At 37.5% G+C, this 16,883-nt stretch overlaps 1 protein-coding gene across 2 annotated transcripts in view; it reads left to right on the forward strand.

Moving 5' to 3' along the window:
* The window catches only part of tent4b (terminal nucleotidyltransferase 4B), a 67,958-nt gene that overhangs the window by 35,616 nt on the left and 15,459 nt on the right, over positions 1-16,883 (forward strand). For both annotated transcript variants that reach the window (XM_048606029.1, XM_048606030.1), the window contains exons 4-10: positions 1,628-1,748; positions 5,655-5,762; positions 7,283-7,411; positions 9,018-9,231; positions 14,642-14,768; positions 14,863-14,966; positions 15,489-15,679. In XM_048606029.1, coding sequence (XP_048461986.1) covers positions 1,628-1,748; positions 5,655-5,762; positions 7,283-7,411; positions 9,018-9,231; positions 14,642-14,768; positions 14,863-14,966; positions 15,489-15,679 — 994 coding nt within the window. The remainder of the gene's footprint in view (positions 1-1,627; positions 1,749-5,654; positions 5,763-7,282; positions 7,412-9,017; positions 9,232-14,641; positions 14,769-14,862; positions 14,967-15,488; positions 15,680-16,883) is intronic.

Raw genomic sequence — 16,883 nt, forward strand, 5'->3', positions numbered from 1 at the left:
TCACTGTGATCAAACGATTTGTGGTTTTATAACTACGTGGATGTTTCTACTGAGACAAATTCCATTTTTATCAAATGCATTGAGGACATTTTACTTATGCTTTGAGAATTTAATTCCACAGCAGTACCCATGATTAGGACAACTGTAAATCAGTGGTGTTAAATATTTTATATATTCTATTACTTATGCAGGTCTTAGTCCATAACATTTTAAACAAGAATATCAATGTGTAATGTACAAGACATCGATTAGAATTATACGTCTCTGACAGCAGGCCTAAGGAGCGGGATTGGGTTTTTAAATATGCTTAGAAAATGCCATTTTTGGGGACAGTCCAAATTCCTACATTTTCAGTCAAGGATCTGCCCAGTTATTATGTTTTGAAAGCTACATTGATTTTCATTAGATGAGGGTGTTCAACCTTCAATTATTCTTGCAGTTCTATTGCTTCTTTATTTTTGTTGTTGTACTTATCTTGGCTTTAGACCACGTTGACCATTGTTAATAGCAACTGAAGTAAACTCCCAAATTAGGTCAGTGCACCAAGATGCTCTGTGCTTTGCATAAATGAAATTGCAGAGAATTGACCAAAGGAACTTTTTTTTTTTAAGCCCTTTCCATTATCGACCATTTCTTGTTGCAAACTTAGTAGTCTGGCTGGTATTTGAGCCGCAGAGATTGTGATTTTTCTCGGTTAGATCCTTTACTTACCTGTCGAAGTAACATTTTTGGTCTTTAGTTTTAAGTGTTTAAATTGAAGAATACTCAAACTAGTAATCATTGCTCCAACATGGACAGTAATATTATTTGGAGACTCAGCATAGGTTTATGCAAAAATGTCTTCATTATTATTTTTTTAAAAATCGAAATCAATGAAATGAAACGAAACAGAATAAATGGTGTGGTTCCCCAAATATGGATTGTAGTTTTAAAACTGAACGACATTGATGCATGTAGTGTTAATGCAACATTGCATCCAACTTGTATTGTTGGAGTGGCTGAATGTATTGGGAGCCCATCTGTGTGTGTCAGTTCTATAGGAGTCTCGGGAGAATAAAGCTCATAAGGAGAGATTACATTTAGTAAATTTAAACACGATTCCATGTCAGGTTCTGTTTCTTCAACATGGCTTTTTAATATTTGATGCAAATTTGGCTTGGCCTTTGCAGAACCATGAAAATGGGTTGTGTTGTATGTAGTTTGACACTTATGAATCATTTAATCAAAGAGTAATGCTAAATATTCCAGATAACTTTGAATAAAAAAAAAAGAACAAAAACTGAAAATGCTTGAGAAACCGAGCAGGTCTGCTGCATTTGTGGAGAGAAAGCAGTTGACTTTTGAGAATCCAGTGACCCTTCAGAATTTTGAAGAAGCGTTTGTTACAGAGTAGCTTGACCGATGTGTATTCCTATTTAAGTGCTTTTGTAGGAATCCTTTTTTTTCAAAATTTAACCAATTGCATGAACTGTTTTCGCTTTGTATTGTGTTGGTCTTTCTAATTTCCTGATGAAATGCCTGGCTGAGTCATGCTCAAATTTGTGGTGTGCAAATTTCCATTTATGTGGAATTTTTACCGAGAATCAAAAAAGTAATTCACTACTGCTTTTTATTCTCTGCTGTTCAGTGATATTGACTTGGTAGTGTTTGGAAAATGGGAGAGTCTACCTCTTTGGACTTTAGAGGAAGCACTTAGGAAACACAGTGTTGCTGATGAGAGCTCTGTCAAAGTCTTGGATAAAGCAACCGTAAGTATTTCAGTTTATTTTTGCATGTTAATCCTTTTTGTCTATCTTGGAGAAAAAACTGGCAAATACAAAAATACGATTGCAGTGTTTGTTGTTAGCAAATGAACGGTGTGGATTGTAGTTTTAAAAGTGACATTGATGCATGTGGTGTTATTGCAACATTGCATCCAACTTGTATTGTTGGAGTGGCTGAATGTATTGGGAGCCCACCTGCATGTGTCAGTACATTTCAAGGGAGAATAAAGCTCCTAAGGAGAGGTTACATACAGTAAATGTCAGGTTCTGTTTCTTCAACACATTGGCCATGGCTTGAATGAGGAAAGGGGATTTGTTCCAACTATAACCTGGTGTCGTGTGACTTCTGACATTAAGGCCAGGAGACATGTAACTTGCACACAATGTGGCAAATGATACAAAATGACCCCATTAAGAAAGCCTGGAAAGAAGTATCAGATAGTAAATGAATCATAGAATCCCTACAGTGTGGAAACAGGCCCTTCGGCCCAACAAGTCCACACTGACCCTCAGAGCATCCCACCCAGACCCATCCCCCTATAATCCACCTAATTTACACATCCTTGAACACTCTGGGCATTTTAGTATTGCCAATCCACCCAGACTGCACATCTTTGGACTGTGGGAGGAAACAGGAGCACCCGGAGGAAACCCACACAGACAGTTGCCCGAGGGTGGAATCGAACCCAGGTCCTTGGCGCTGTGAGGCAGCAATGCTATGACTGTAAGATCCTCCTGTCTTTTTCTGTTTGTGATATTAATTCCTCTACTCTCTGCTCCAAACCTGTAACAGATCCTTCACTGTCAATCACAAAGGAAATTTATACCAAGACTCAATTTCACTCTCAATAAACATTAATCTGCTGCTTACTGCCTTCAATGTTTTCAGTAACTGCTTTTCTTGCCTGATGAGGAGGAGCCTGTATCTGATTTCATGACTATTTTCACTCAAACTGCTCTCTTCAGAATTACCGCCCCCATTCTCGCTACATTTGCTTCTTGTCCTTTTATAGTTTATCTACTACGTTGACTAAGACCCATATACTTCCTCCTTTCTAATCACTTAAACCTTTGCCTCCTGCCTCTGCAGGAGAAACCTATCGATATACTTTTATTTAAGAATAGTTATGTATGTAGGAAGCAATTAATGAAAGTAAATACAATTAAAATTAAGGAAATGACAGAGATATTGGGAACATGGTTTTAGAATGGTCATGTCATTGGACCAATAATCCAGGTTCAAATCCAGTTATGCAGTTGGAGTTTAAATTCAGTTAATAAATCTGGAATTGCTAGTCTTGGTAATAGTCATCTAAAAAGTATTACTTATATTGGTCTTCCAGAATCCCTTGGATTCCAGAACAGTTACCAAAAATTGAAGTTAGTAAACATCAGTCTCTTGCTGAAAACTGTAGACAAGTTAGCCTAACATCTGTTTTCTTTATTTGTTCTTGGGATGTGAATTTTTTCTGGCCAAGTGACCATTTGTTGCTCATTCCATAACAGTGAGCAAGTAGTATTCTGGTTGCTGTTATAGTAGCCCATTGTTAGGCCTTTAGTTCAGAATCCTTACAAAAATCATACGAACAAATGAATTAAGAGCAAAAGTAGGCTCTGAGTATGTTTGACATTCAGTCAAATTTTGGTTGTTCTACTTGTAACTAAGATAAAATTAAGGAGAGTCCACATGATTATCCCAAAAGAAGGATCTATTAACAATCCTTGAGGATGTAACTAGCAGAATGGATATGGGGAACCAGTAGGTGTCAAGTATTTGGACATTCAAAAGAGCATTCTGTAAGAGGTTATAACAAGAGTTCATAACACAACACAAAACTGGGTCTCCTAAGAATTTGATAAATATATTAATATGAATTGATTGGCAGACAATAGGAATAAAAAGGACATATTTGAGTTGGCAGCTGTAACAACTAATCACACAACTGCTTGGGTATCAGCTATTTACAATCTATAATAATGGCTTGGGTCATAAGATATAGCAGTAGGAATAGGCTATTTGGTGCATCAGCCTACTCCACCATTCATTATGATCACCGGTTGATCTGATTGTGATCTATTGCGGGGACAAAGGATAATATGTGTATCTGCTCACTTAGCACCACCTCAGCCAATAGTTCTCCATGATGCTTGAAAGCCAGTTTAGCCAGACGACCCTGAAGAGCTGCAGTTCACAGTCCACGACCTCTCAAGATTGAGATTACATAGATTGCAATTGAAGAGGCTCAATATCTATAACAGTCAGCTGAAGCTTCAGTAGAGGAGCTCGTTCTAATTGTCCTAACAAGTGAACTTTCAATTTTCTTTCCAAAAAAGCACCATAGATAAATTAATGCAACTGATTGTGTTTGTGTTTGGGTGCCTGCTGAAATCTTCACATTTGATACATCTGAAATATGTTCGTAAAGCTGTTAATAAATCTGTCAGTGATTAATGTACAAGTTGGCTAAATGTTTTCAATGTCATGCAATGCATGCACGTAAAACTGCTAATAATGCATTCTGGTTTTAGCTTTTTAATGTAGCATCCTTTCACCTCACCTAAAAATTGAAAATTAATTCTTTGCAAAGAATACTAGGTAGACCTTCTACTCTTTCTTGCATTTATTCAACCAATCTTCATTTAGTGGATCTGCCTGTTCCAGTTTCAGTCTGCTATGGATAGCAATATTGTGCGCGATGTAGCAAGCCACAGCAGTGGTGGACACTGTCTTTGGAGCATACTGCAGAGATCCTGAGGCATGTCAAGGCACCTTGAACCTTGGTTTAAGGAGCTAGAAAGTGAACTGAATGATCTTCTTCGTGGTGTGAGAGCCATCGTATGGCTCAGCTACTCTGTTCTGAAGAACAGCGATAGATTTTTGCCTAAACTGCAAATCTTCTTTGGAGGTTGGAAAGTGGAAAATATTCCTTTCAGTGCCACAGGAAAAATGAATCATGATTGCTGCTGGGAATTTGGCACAGATGTATATACTCCAATTGTTCTGATCGCAACCAAGCTGTATGTCAATTCAGTGAAATCCCTTGTGGTTATCAACGGTACTAATTTGTTTTAAAGATGTCTGATGGCAATATGAATGCAGTCAACAACTGTCTTCATTCTAGGGACATCATTTGCAAGTTGTTGCAAACCCCAAGACTGTCTGCCGCATTTTGATTGTTGGCATCAATTTGAAAACGTGTGCTCGTAATTATTGAGAGATTATGCAGATATTCTTTGTAGTATTTTTCAGGTTATAATTAGTCGTAGAGATGTACAGCATGGAAGCGGACCCATAGTCCAACTTGTCCATGCCAACCAGATATCCTAAACTAACCTAGTCCCATTTGCCAGCATTTGGCCCATATCCCTCTAAACCCATCCACATGTCTTTTAAATGTTGTAATTGTACCAGCCTCCACCAGTTCCTCTGGCAGCTCATTCATACATGTATCACCCTCTGCATGAAAAAAATTGTCCCTTAGGTCCCTTTTTAAATCTTTGCCGTTTCTTCTTAAACCTATGACCTCTAGTTTTGGACACCCCACCCTGGGAAAAAGACCTTGGCTATTTATCTTATCCATGCCCCTCATGATTTTATAAACTTCTATAAGGTCACCCTCCGCCGCTGATGCCCCAGGGAAAATAGTCCCAGCCTATTCAGCCTCTCCCTATCGCTCAACCCTCCTGCCCTGGCAACATCCTTGGAAATCTTGCCTGAACCCTTGGGTAATGTCATGGTATATAGTTTGTTTTGACTGGTTAGCAACTTTGCTTAGTTAATTTTCAATTGTTTATTGTTTTGGCAGGAAGAAATTGAGTTCTGCAAAAATTAGATCACTTTTTTATAATTTTTGTTTTGTATTAACTTTTTTTTTGTTCTTTATGCATTAGGTACCTATTATTAAACTAACAGACTCCTACACTGAAGTAAAAGTTGACATCAGCTTCAATGTACAAAATGGAGTAAAAGCTGCTCAGCTTATTCATGAATTTATCAAGGTAGAAGATTCTGCACTATAATATGTAATTTATGTTGTGTTGGTTTGGGGATGAATGTCGGCCATGACCTTGAACTGAATTCTCCCATTCTTTAGATATTTCACATGCAATAAGGTAAATGTGTTCTTGGTTTAAATTTGTTTATCAATTCTGAAGCTAATAGATCAGCAAAGATACTTATTGATTTGAGTCAAGTTTCACATAAAGATCACTTTTGGTTCTTCATTTTCTGATGTAACATTGCTGGGATAGTAAAGTGGCCCAAAAGAATTTTTGTTTTTTTTTTAATTCCTTTCCCATGTTGTGACTGAAAAGGATCTCACTAAAATTTCATGTTTGGTATTTCAACTCCCCCTTTTATGTAGTCTCATTTTGAATGTTCTAGTTAAGTGTATGTATCCCCTGCCTAGCTGATTTATCTTAAATATGTATTGCTCCTTTGGGCAAAATTTGATGATCTTATTAATAAGCTGTTCTTAAATCTGTTGTATGTGTCTTTAAGAATGCAACGTGTCCTCATAGCACAGCCCTTACATTTGAGATCAGTCAGTTTCCGGCAGAGCTTCCCAAACATTTTCCCTTGTGATCCAGTTTTGAAATATGAAAACATTTGTGATGCCTCTGAGAGACCCGCAGGAGTGGGATGAGGTAGAGGGACTGTGAAAGTGGGGCACCTCTGTCTATGTAAAGGCAACTGTTATACCTTGGTTAGAGCTCCATAGTGGCCACTATTGCCTTGGAACTTGTGATTCCAGAATTTGAAAAGTTGTTAACAACAATTTTGTAAGTGTAATTAGAAAATTAATTTCAATGCAGGTAAGTATGAGGTGTTGGGAAGAATAAGGGTTGAACATATGGATAACTGAGAGTTAAATGGAATGGAAAAGCAAAAGGGATCACAAATACAGGTGTAGGAGTCTTATTTCAGTGAAATAAATGAAAAATACACTGCAGCAACTCTGCAAAACCGAAAGAATCGCAAATACCGTAAGTCAGAAACAAAAATGCACATGGTTCAAAGCTCAGCAGGTCTGGCAGCATCTGTGGAGAGCAATCAGTTAACGTTTTGGGTCGAGTGACCCTTCCTCAGAACTCTACTACATACAAGGGCATGAGAACACCGTCTGCAAGTTTTTGTCCAAGACACAGATCATACTGATTTCAAACTCTATTACTGTTTTTTTTTCTCTATTGCTCGGACAAAATCCTGGAACAGCACTGTAGATGTAGCTACACCACATGACCTACAGATTTTAGGAAAGGGACTAACTACTACTTTCTCAGAGGCAGTTGGGCCTGGGCAACAAATACTGGCCTTGCCACTGATACTCATGAAAACCTGAAAATAAATGTACAGTAGAATGTTGTAAAGTTATTAATTTCTTCATGTTGAATTTTTCTTTTTTTCCATGTCCTTGGTAATTTTACTTCAGATTTCCAAAAGTACCATTTAAGGATGAACATTATTTTGACACTGCTAATTTCCTGTGTACACCTATCAAGTGTTTTCTTTTCTGTAGAAGTTTCCTGTGCTCCCGTACCTGGTTCTAGTGCTGAAGCAGTTCCTGCTGCAGAGAGACCTAAATGAAGTGTTCACTGGTGGCATTGGCTCCTACAGCCTATTCCTAATGGCTGTTAGTTTTCTACAGGTGAAAAACTTTATCTGCAGATTATTATGTATGTTCTCACCTAGTTTCTTAGGAATATTGAAGCACATATGCAGGCACTCAGCCCTTTGAGTGATCCATTAGATCCTATCTAACTTATGCCTCTACTCCACTTCCTTGTCATTGAACTACCTCCCTACATAACCTTCCCTGATAATTTTAAAGAAGAATCTTTTGATATTGCAGTTGGAAATTTCAATTGCACTCCGTCCACACTTGAGAAAATTCAAAAAACCTGTAGAAAAAGTGCTTTTTGAATAGCATAGCTCTCGGTTTAAGATTTATATGCTATTTTTAAAAGAAGGACTTCTTCAATGTGGGAGATTGCTTCTCCATATTGGAACTTTTTAGTATTTGAAAAAGGCTTAAATTATATTCACATGACTGAAATAGATAACGTGCCCATAACTGATGTTAAACTGACTAGTCTGTAGATTTGTGGTTTCTCCTTATCCCCTGTCCAAACCACTGGAGTGATACTTGCAATTTTCAGATCGAATATACAGTTTCCAAATCTAGAGGGATTTGGAAAGGGTGATCAATGTATTTGCAATTTGCCTAACTTTCTGTTATAATACCCTGAGTGAAAACCATCAAATCTTGGGGATTTCTGTCTTAAATTCTGGTATATTCCTGCTCTACCATTTCATTCACTTGATTTAAATTCAGTTAATCTATCCCATTAACTGTTTTTATGTTTACTGTGTAATTGGCAATTTATTGTCTTCCTCTATTGTGAAAACAAATACAAAAAAGTCATGTAACAGATCTATCATCTAAATTTTGTTCAGCACAGTAACGCTTCTATCAATGCTTAAACGTTTCACATTTTCTCATCACTTTTTTTCTGAAAATACTCTCTAATCTCTAAACATTGTTTAATTTTGTTTACTACAACTCTCTAACACAACTATCATTTGTTGATTCTCAAACACATTGTTGCAGAAAAGTTTCTTAATGTATTCTAGAAAATAAATAGTAAATTGTGTTTCTCTATTTTCCTCTTGTTTTCCCATCATAAAGTCCCTCATTTAAGCAAATCGTTGCCTCAAAAGTGAGCATAATTGAATAGTTATTTGTAATTCCTCATACCTATTTGGTATGAGAATCTGGTTGTTCTTCCTAGCTGTTGTAAACATGGTACTTCATGCTAAGGATCTCTCTTGGCAGACTCCTCTAAGGAGAAGAAATCTGTAATGTAAACTGTTAACTATGTGGTATCATGCTTCTTATTAGGAGTTTTTGGTGATACTACTTGTATATTGAAGTTAGTGTTAGTGACTGCATGTGAGTTCATAAGTTGCTGTTAGAAATATGCCTTCTGTCTCACCAAAGATGCTACACAAGAGGTGATTTTCTATTTTGTTATGCAAAAATTCTGCAATGTCCCTTTGGTCTTTCTGGTTGGTTGAATTATTGATAAGTCCATAGTTCATCTGTTTTAGCCTTCCATCCTAAAGGCAGCTTCATGGTTACAGTTACCTAAAGAAGGCAGAAGTCATTTTTTTAAAGAAATGTTTGATGTCTTTTATTTTTTGCAAAATCAAAACGTAACTTAACTTAATCCATAATATTCCTTTGTTTGTAGTTACATCCTCGAGAAGATGTCTGCAGCTGTGATGCTAACCTTGGTGTGCTTCTAATTGAATTTTTTGAACTGTATGGAAGGCATTTTAATTATCTTAAGACTGGTATTCGGATAAATGATGGGGGCTCATATGTTGCTAAGGATGAAGTGCAAAAAACGATGGCTGATGGATACAGGCCATCAATGCTTTATATTGAGGATCCGCTGCAACAAGGTAATATTATAGTTATTTGAGATCAACAGCAGAGAGACGGGCCCTTCGGCCCATGCCGGTCAAAAACAACTGCCTAATCGTTCTAATCCCACTTGCCATCACTTGGCTAATAGCCTTGTATGCCTTGGCATCACAGATGCACATCTAAATACTACTTGAATGCCAAGAGGGTTGCTGCCTATACCACTCTTGCAGGCAATGAATTCCAGATTCCCACCATTATCTGGGTGAAAAAGCTTTTCCTCACATCTTGATACCTTTATGCCCCTTACCTTTTAAATCTAATCCCTGTGGTCATTGATCCCTTCATCAAGGGAAAAGTTTCTTCCTGTCTACCCTATCTATGCCCCTTTCAATTTTACACATCTCAATCATGTCCCCTCTCAATCTCCTCTGCTCGAAGAAAAAGAACCCAGGCTGTCCAATCTATCTTCGTAACTGAAACTCTTCAGCTTAGTCAACATCCTAGTAAATCTTATCTGCACCCTCTCCTGTAAAATCACATCCCACCTATAACGTGGATTCTAGAACTGCCACAATGCTCTCCCTGTGGCCTAACCAATGTTTTATACAGTTCTAGCTTAACTCCTCTGCGCTTAAACACTCTTGTCTCGGCTAATAAAGGCACATATACCATATGCTACCTTAACCACTTGATCCACCTGTCCTGATGCCTTAAGGGACTGGTGGATATGCACACCAAAGTCCCGCTAATCCTCAGTGCTTCCCATTGTATTACCATCCAAGGTGTATTCCCTTGCTTTATTTGTCCTGCTCAAATGTGTCACCTTATACTTATCCAGTTTGAATTCCATTTGGAGTGATCAGTCAATCTGACCATCCAGTCTATATCCAATTGTAATCTTAGGCTATCCTTCTGACTTCTATCACCCCACCAATTTTTGTATCATCTGCAAACTTCTTAATCAACCCGCCTACTTGCCAGCCTAAATCATTTATGTAAGCCACAAATGGCAAGGGCCTCAACATGGACCACTGTGGAACATCATTGGATACAGACTTCTACTTGAAGAAACCTCAACCATCACCCTCTGCTTCCTGCCACTCAGTCATTAATGGATCCAGTTTGCCAAATTTCCTTGCATCTTATGGGCTTTTACCTTCACTATCGACCTCCCATATGGGACCTTATCAAAACCTTTGCTGAAGTCCATGCTACATCAAAAGCATTGCTGTCATCTACACATTTCTTCGCAAAAGTCAATCAAGTTGGTCCGATGTGACCTCCCCTTAACGATAAAACCATGCTGTACTTGATTAACTCCTTTCTCACCAACTGCAGGCAGATTTTGACCCTCAGAATTATTTCCAACAGTTTCATCCACTGAGGTTAGACTGATTGGCCACACATGAAGTACAGTAGCCAGAGAGGAATTAAATGGCTTTACTAGTGCCCCTTCCTCCCTGGCCTCAGCTGGCATACATTTCATCCAGCCCTAGAGATTTAGCTACTTTTTAAGCTTGCCAGACCACTCAGAATCTTGTCTGTATGATGTATTTCAAGAAATATAGGACAGACTTGCCCCCTGATTTCCCGTATCATTGCTCTCATTAGTGAACACCGACACAGTATTCATGTAAAAGCCTACCCACGTCCTCTGGCTCCACATGCAAATTAGTGTTTTGCTCCTTAATGGGCCCTCCTCTTTCATCATTATCCCTTTACCCTTGATATACCTGTAAAAGAACGTGGGATTTTCCTTCATTTTCCCTGCCAATATCCTTTCATCTCTGCTTTTAGCACTCCTAATTTCCTTTTAAAGTTCCCCCTTGCACTTCTGCACTCATCTCGGGCTTCTGCTGTTTTGAGCCCTCAGTATCTGCCATTAGACTCTCTTTTTCTCTTAATCCAATGCGGTGTATCCTTCAATATCCAGGGTTTTCAGGATTTGATTGTCCTGCATATTTAGGTGTACTCTCAATATTTTCATTCTTGAATGTATCCCACTGTTCTGAGACAAAGTATCTGTTTCCAGTCCACTTAGACCAAGTCATATCTGATCTTATTAAATTTAGCCTTTCCCCAATCTAGAACTTTGATTTCAGACACATTCTTGTCCTTTACTATAACAGTTTTGAATCTAATGGAGTTATGATTGCCATGTGCAAAATGCTCCCCATCTGATATTTTAATCACTTACCTTTTTTCATTACATAAAATGAAGACCAGGACCCACCAGTTGTCTCGTAGTACCCTCTACATACTGGCTTAAAAAGCTGTCCTGGATGTATTTTAAGAATTCTGCTCCTTCTAAATATTTCACACTTTGACTGCACGAGTAAATGTTATGGAAGTTGAAATCCCCTACTATTACTATTGTACTACTTTTATACTTCCCTCAGATTTGCCTACATATCTGCTCTTCTAATTCCCTTGGACTGTTAAGAGGCCTGTAGCGTACTCCCAGCAATGTGATTGCTCCTTTTTGATGTTTAATTTCTACCCATAAAATTTCATTTGAACAGCTTTCTAAAATGTCATCCCTCCATATAGCTGTAAGATTTGTCGCTCAAAATTTTGACACTTCTTTCCCTGTGTTCCTCTTCCCTCTTCCCTGAAGAGAAAAGTTGTGTAATTTGTTCAAATACCAATGGTACTGAAGTGATGATTAAGATTATAGATAATGTGGAAAACATATAGTCAGAAATTTATTTTGTGATAACACTCTTAAATGTATTCTTCCCTTTCCTGTAGAGTTACTGATGCATGGAAGTGATTATCAGCTAGTGTTGTGACTAGGGTATTGTAATTCTTCAAAATATTAATAAGTAACTGCCATGAAAATACTTTCATGTTTTCTCTAAGTTTGCAGTAAAATATTTTGAGTAGTTTCATTTTTTTTGTATAATGTCTGACATTAGCTGTGCTCTAAGTAGTCAAAGTAACTTATAGTAAATGCAATAAAATAGCACCTGTGTTTTTATGTTTTCATTTGATATTTATGAAGGTAGTTTATGAATGTTGTCAATTGCTGCCTGAAAAAATTGTTTTTTTTTTAAATTCCATGATGCACAGTAATGTGCTGTATAAAGGTGTAACAGCACTTAACTAAGAAACTTGTGTTTCTGGTGTCGCAATCTATCGTACAGCTAAGGATTTTGTTTGTCAGTGTATTTAACAGTTCAGTTATAAGTTTACAAAAATTTAATCTTAAATCTTTAATACTATTTACCCATATGGACCAATACAAAAATCTGTGTGCTGGAGACCATTTGGCTGCAGGATGATCAACAAGTGTATTTCTCATCAATTTATTGCAAAAATGCATCAGAAATTGACCCAATCATTTCAAGTTTGGATTGTTAATTATTTGGAATCTTTCAAGTTTATTTAAATCAATAAAATATACATTCCACTACAACTACACAGCAGAAAGTAAAGAACAGGAAATTAAGTGAAATATTTCAAAACAAAGATTGAAAAGACTGAATAAAATATATACAAGGAATAAATGTCAAGATAGTATTCCAAAATGTACTAGCATAAACAGGCAGTCCATTAAAGCTGCTCTTAAATTTGCTCTGCTGTCAGACAAATTAACATGTAGTACGTGAAATGAGGAAAATATTTGTTCAGGTTATATAATCTTGAATTTTTTTATGATTGTTTAAATTAAATTAGAAAGTGTTAAAGTGATATACCTGGTGCTAGACACTAAATGGATAAATCATAGAACTCTTATAGTGTGGAAGCAGACCATGTGGCCCATCGAGTTCACATTGACTGACTGACGAGCATCCCTCCAGATCCCAACCCCCTCCTTTTGCCTGTAACCCCCCATTTCCCATAGCTAATCTACCTAGCCTGTGCATTCCCTGGACACTATGGGTAATTTAACATGGCCAGTCCACCTAACCTGCGCTTCTTTTAGATTGTGGGAGGAAATCGGAGGACCCGTAGGAAACCCATGCAGACACCGAGAGAATGTGCAAACTCCACACAGACAGTCGCTCGAGGGTGAAATCAAACCCAGGTTGCTGCCCGTATGAGGCAGCAGTGCTAACCAGTGAGCCACTGTGCTACCCAAATCATGGAAACATTTGCATATTTTTTGATATTAAATGATTTACCATAGAAGGAAGCCATCCAACATCGTACCTGTACCAACTTAGTTCCCACAAACGGCCCACAAACCTGTAATTACGTTTACTTAAGAATTTATCCAGTTTTCTTTTATAAATTACATTGAATCAACTTTCACTATCTTTTCAGGCAGTTTATTTCAGATTGTAACTTGCTGTAAAAGGGCTTGTTATCTTCAGTTCTTTTTTGTCTATCTGTGTCCTCTGGTTGCTGACCTATCTGCTGCTGGAAACGGTTTATCCATATTTGTACAAATTTTTTTTTAAATTTTCCAATTGTTTTTGAGGGTCTGGAACTAAAATTAATGTGATGGTGATAAAAATCGTTTGGCAGTATTTAGCCCATATCACACTAATAAAAATACAATTCTTCTCTCTGACACCACCCTAATCTCTTGGCTGTGTTAGAGCAAGAAATGTAGAATTAATTTGGATGTACAGTGCAGAACCAGGCCATTTAGCTCAACTGTCCATAGCAGTGCTAATGCTGTACTTAAATCATCTCCCACCTTTCTTCATTAAAATTCACCACCATAATCCTCTATTACATATGCTTATCTGACTTCTCCTAAAGCATTTCGATTGTTTGCTTCAATAATTCCCTGTGGTAGTGAACTTTTACAACTCTTTGGGTGAACAAATTTCTTCTGAAATCCCTATTTAGATAGTTACCAAGAAATCCAATATTTGATAACATCATGTTATCCTCTTTCCCCACTCCAGTTAAACACCCTCTCTCTATCCATTCTCTCAACTTTGCATGATTTTAAATATCACTACTGGGCCTCCACTGAGCATTTTTTTTCAAAAGAGACCCAGATTATCAGTCCTTTCCTGATATGTATACATGCATTTCTGGTTTCATCCTACTTGATCTATTCTGCAGTCTCCAGTACTTCTGTATACTTTGTACAATTCTGACAAAGCTAATATTAAATATTCTCTACATTGTTTAACTGAGGATTGATGTAATTTAGGCATAAGTAATGTGCATACAATGCATAGCTTTGTAGTGATTGATCTTGACACAAGTTCCCTCAGTGAATTTGACTGAAGCAGGGCTTGTGGGTAACGCCGGTGGCTTTCAGACTTCTGCTTTTAGCTGAGCAGGTGTGGATGCTGTAACTTTGTGGGTAAAGTAGCTGTCAGGTTTTTACTCTTTGATTAAAAATATCTTTGACGATACAGCAAAATCTGGACCAGTGCATTTTGATTTGGTATATTTGCGTTTCATTTTATGGAATTAGACTTTGGCAGACGGTGTCCATAGTGTGTTGAGTAATTTTTGTTTTTCTCTTTTCTAAAGAAAATGATGTTGGTAGGAGTTCTTATGGTGCCATGCAGGTAAAGCAAGCCTTTGATTATGCCTATGTTGTTCTAAGTCACGCTGTATCTCCAAATGCAAAATATTTCCCAAACAGAGAATGTGAAAGGTAAGATATTTTTGAGCAATTTAAGACTATTTGTGTAACATATAATAAATAATTTTTCCAGAAATATCATTTAATATTCTTTATATCTTAACAGTATATTGGGTCGAATAATCAGAGTAACTCAGGAAGTCGCTGACTACAGGACTTGGATACATGAACATTGGGGACCACCGAACAGTAATGATTCTCCATTTAATGGTAGGTGTGTTGTGACTGAATTATTGTATTTGTAATAATTTCTAGTAACTAATAACTGAAAGAAATTTAATGTCATTGTATGTTTATTACTGACAAGCTGGAGCCAAATATAACGAAGAATCTGTAGCTTATTGTCCTATTTTCACTGTTTAAAGCGACATCAGAATTACCTTTTCTACTTCCTTAGCTTGCACACCTCTAAACCTTAGCTGCCTACTTTCCAGGCTGAATAACGAGCATTGAAATATCTCGTTAATGTTAAGATTCTTCATGTGATCAGACAAGTGGCCACTTTTCAATTTATAGGGCAACAGTGGAATTTCATATCACCCAACACCGTTGTGAGATCGGAATTCACTGAATAGTGATTTTTCTTTGGATGATAATGGGTTAGAACTTTGTGGCCATGTTGTGTGATGAATATTGATTGAGAAATAATTGCAAATTGATTATTTATTAAAAATGATTATGAAAGACAGAGTTCCTGTAATGAATAAAAATTTTCTCTTCCTCTTTTCTCAGGGAATGATGTGACTTTGCTCGTTGGCCCACCACAGCTGGATAAATGTAACAACAATATTTCAGAAGAGTGTGCAGTCATAGGCCAGCCCAGATGCAGGACCTCTGAAACATGTCTCAGCAAACACTCTTCAAACTCATCATCTGGTCCATTGTCATCTGCATCTTCTACCTTATCGAGTTCAAGTGATGTTGTAAGTGACACACTTTGTATGGTAGGGTTCCCTTTGTGGGAGTGCAAGTATTCCATATCTAATTTGAAAATTTGCATGTTTCTTTTTATATATAGCTTGCCAGATACTTAGGACTGTAAGTAAGAAGAAAAATAAATTATTTGCCAACATGTAAAAACTGTTGAAAGTATACTAGTCCACATGGATAGCTGTCAGCACTTGATTGTAATTGTGCTTTGGAGGTTGTTTCTCCACTGATCCAGTTCTGAGGTTAATTTGAATGTGTTGTGCATTTTCAGTTCTGTCATCTGGCATACACTGAGAATTGGCTCAAATGTGAGTGAAGTGAAGGACTCTTGCTGTTTGCAAAGGAAAGGATTGAAACCTGGTTAATAAGAACAAAACAAAAGGCACACTGGAAACATCTGTTGTAATGCCCAAGTTCTTTTGCGTTCTCCCATTTCTTGTTCTACACTGCTTCATCAGCAAGCACTTGGAAGGAGCATTGAAGACAATAAGGGCATTGGCTGTACTTTGAGTGGCAGACTTCAGTATCAAACACCAAGAGTATTTTGACAGCGCACTGCTAACTGAGGTGGCTGAGTCCTCAAAGATATAGCTGTTAGGCTGCTGTTATGGTAAATGGTATGATAAGCAGTACTGAAGAAGAACATACTTGACATCATTCTCAGCAATCCATCTGTCATCCATAAGTGTATTGGTAAGAGTGACTATCTCTGTCCTAATGGAGTTGAAATCTTCACCCACCATTGTGTTTAACCCTTCTGAAACTGAATTGATTCAGATCTGCATGTACGAAACTGGACAAACATGAGGTATTGTGGGCCTCAACTTCAGGAAAATTGTATCCAATGGCAATGATGGAAGAACCCAACAAGTGAGTGTAAAAGATAAAATTAAGATGATCACATTCATTTTAAGCCAGAAATGTCCATTGGGAACCAGCTCTGGAGGTGGGAGCATTGTCAATGACATATCCTTGTTCAGATTTACCATTTGTTTACCTGGTATATAACTTCTTGTTCCAAAGGAAGTGCCGACATTAACAACTGATGATGAAAATGGGATCCAGCCCACAAACCATGTACAAATGCCTTTTTCCTTTGTCCAGAGGAGATGTTGCCATGACTTGAGAATCTGCGCAGGAATAGGGAGGTAACGTCTAGGGGAAGTGGTCTTGAGGGGCTGCAGTTGACACCAGGAA

Source organism: Rhincodon typus, chromosome 15 (genome assembly GCF_021869965.1).
Source record: "Rhincodon typus isolate 14 chromosome 15, sRhiTyp1.1, whole genome shotgun sequence".
NCBI lineage: Eukaryota > Metazoa > Chordata > Chondrichthyes > Orectolobiformes > Rhincodontidae > Rhincodon > Rhincodon typus.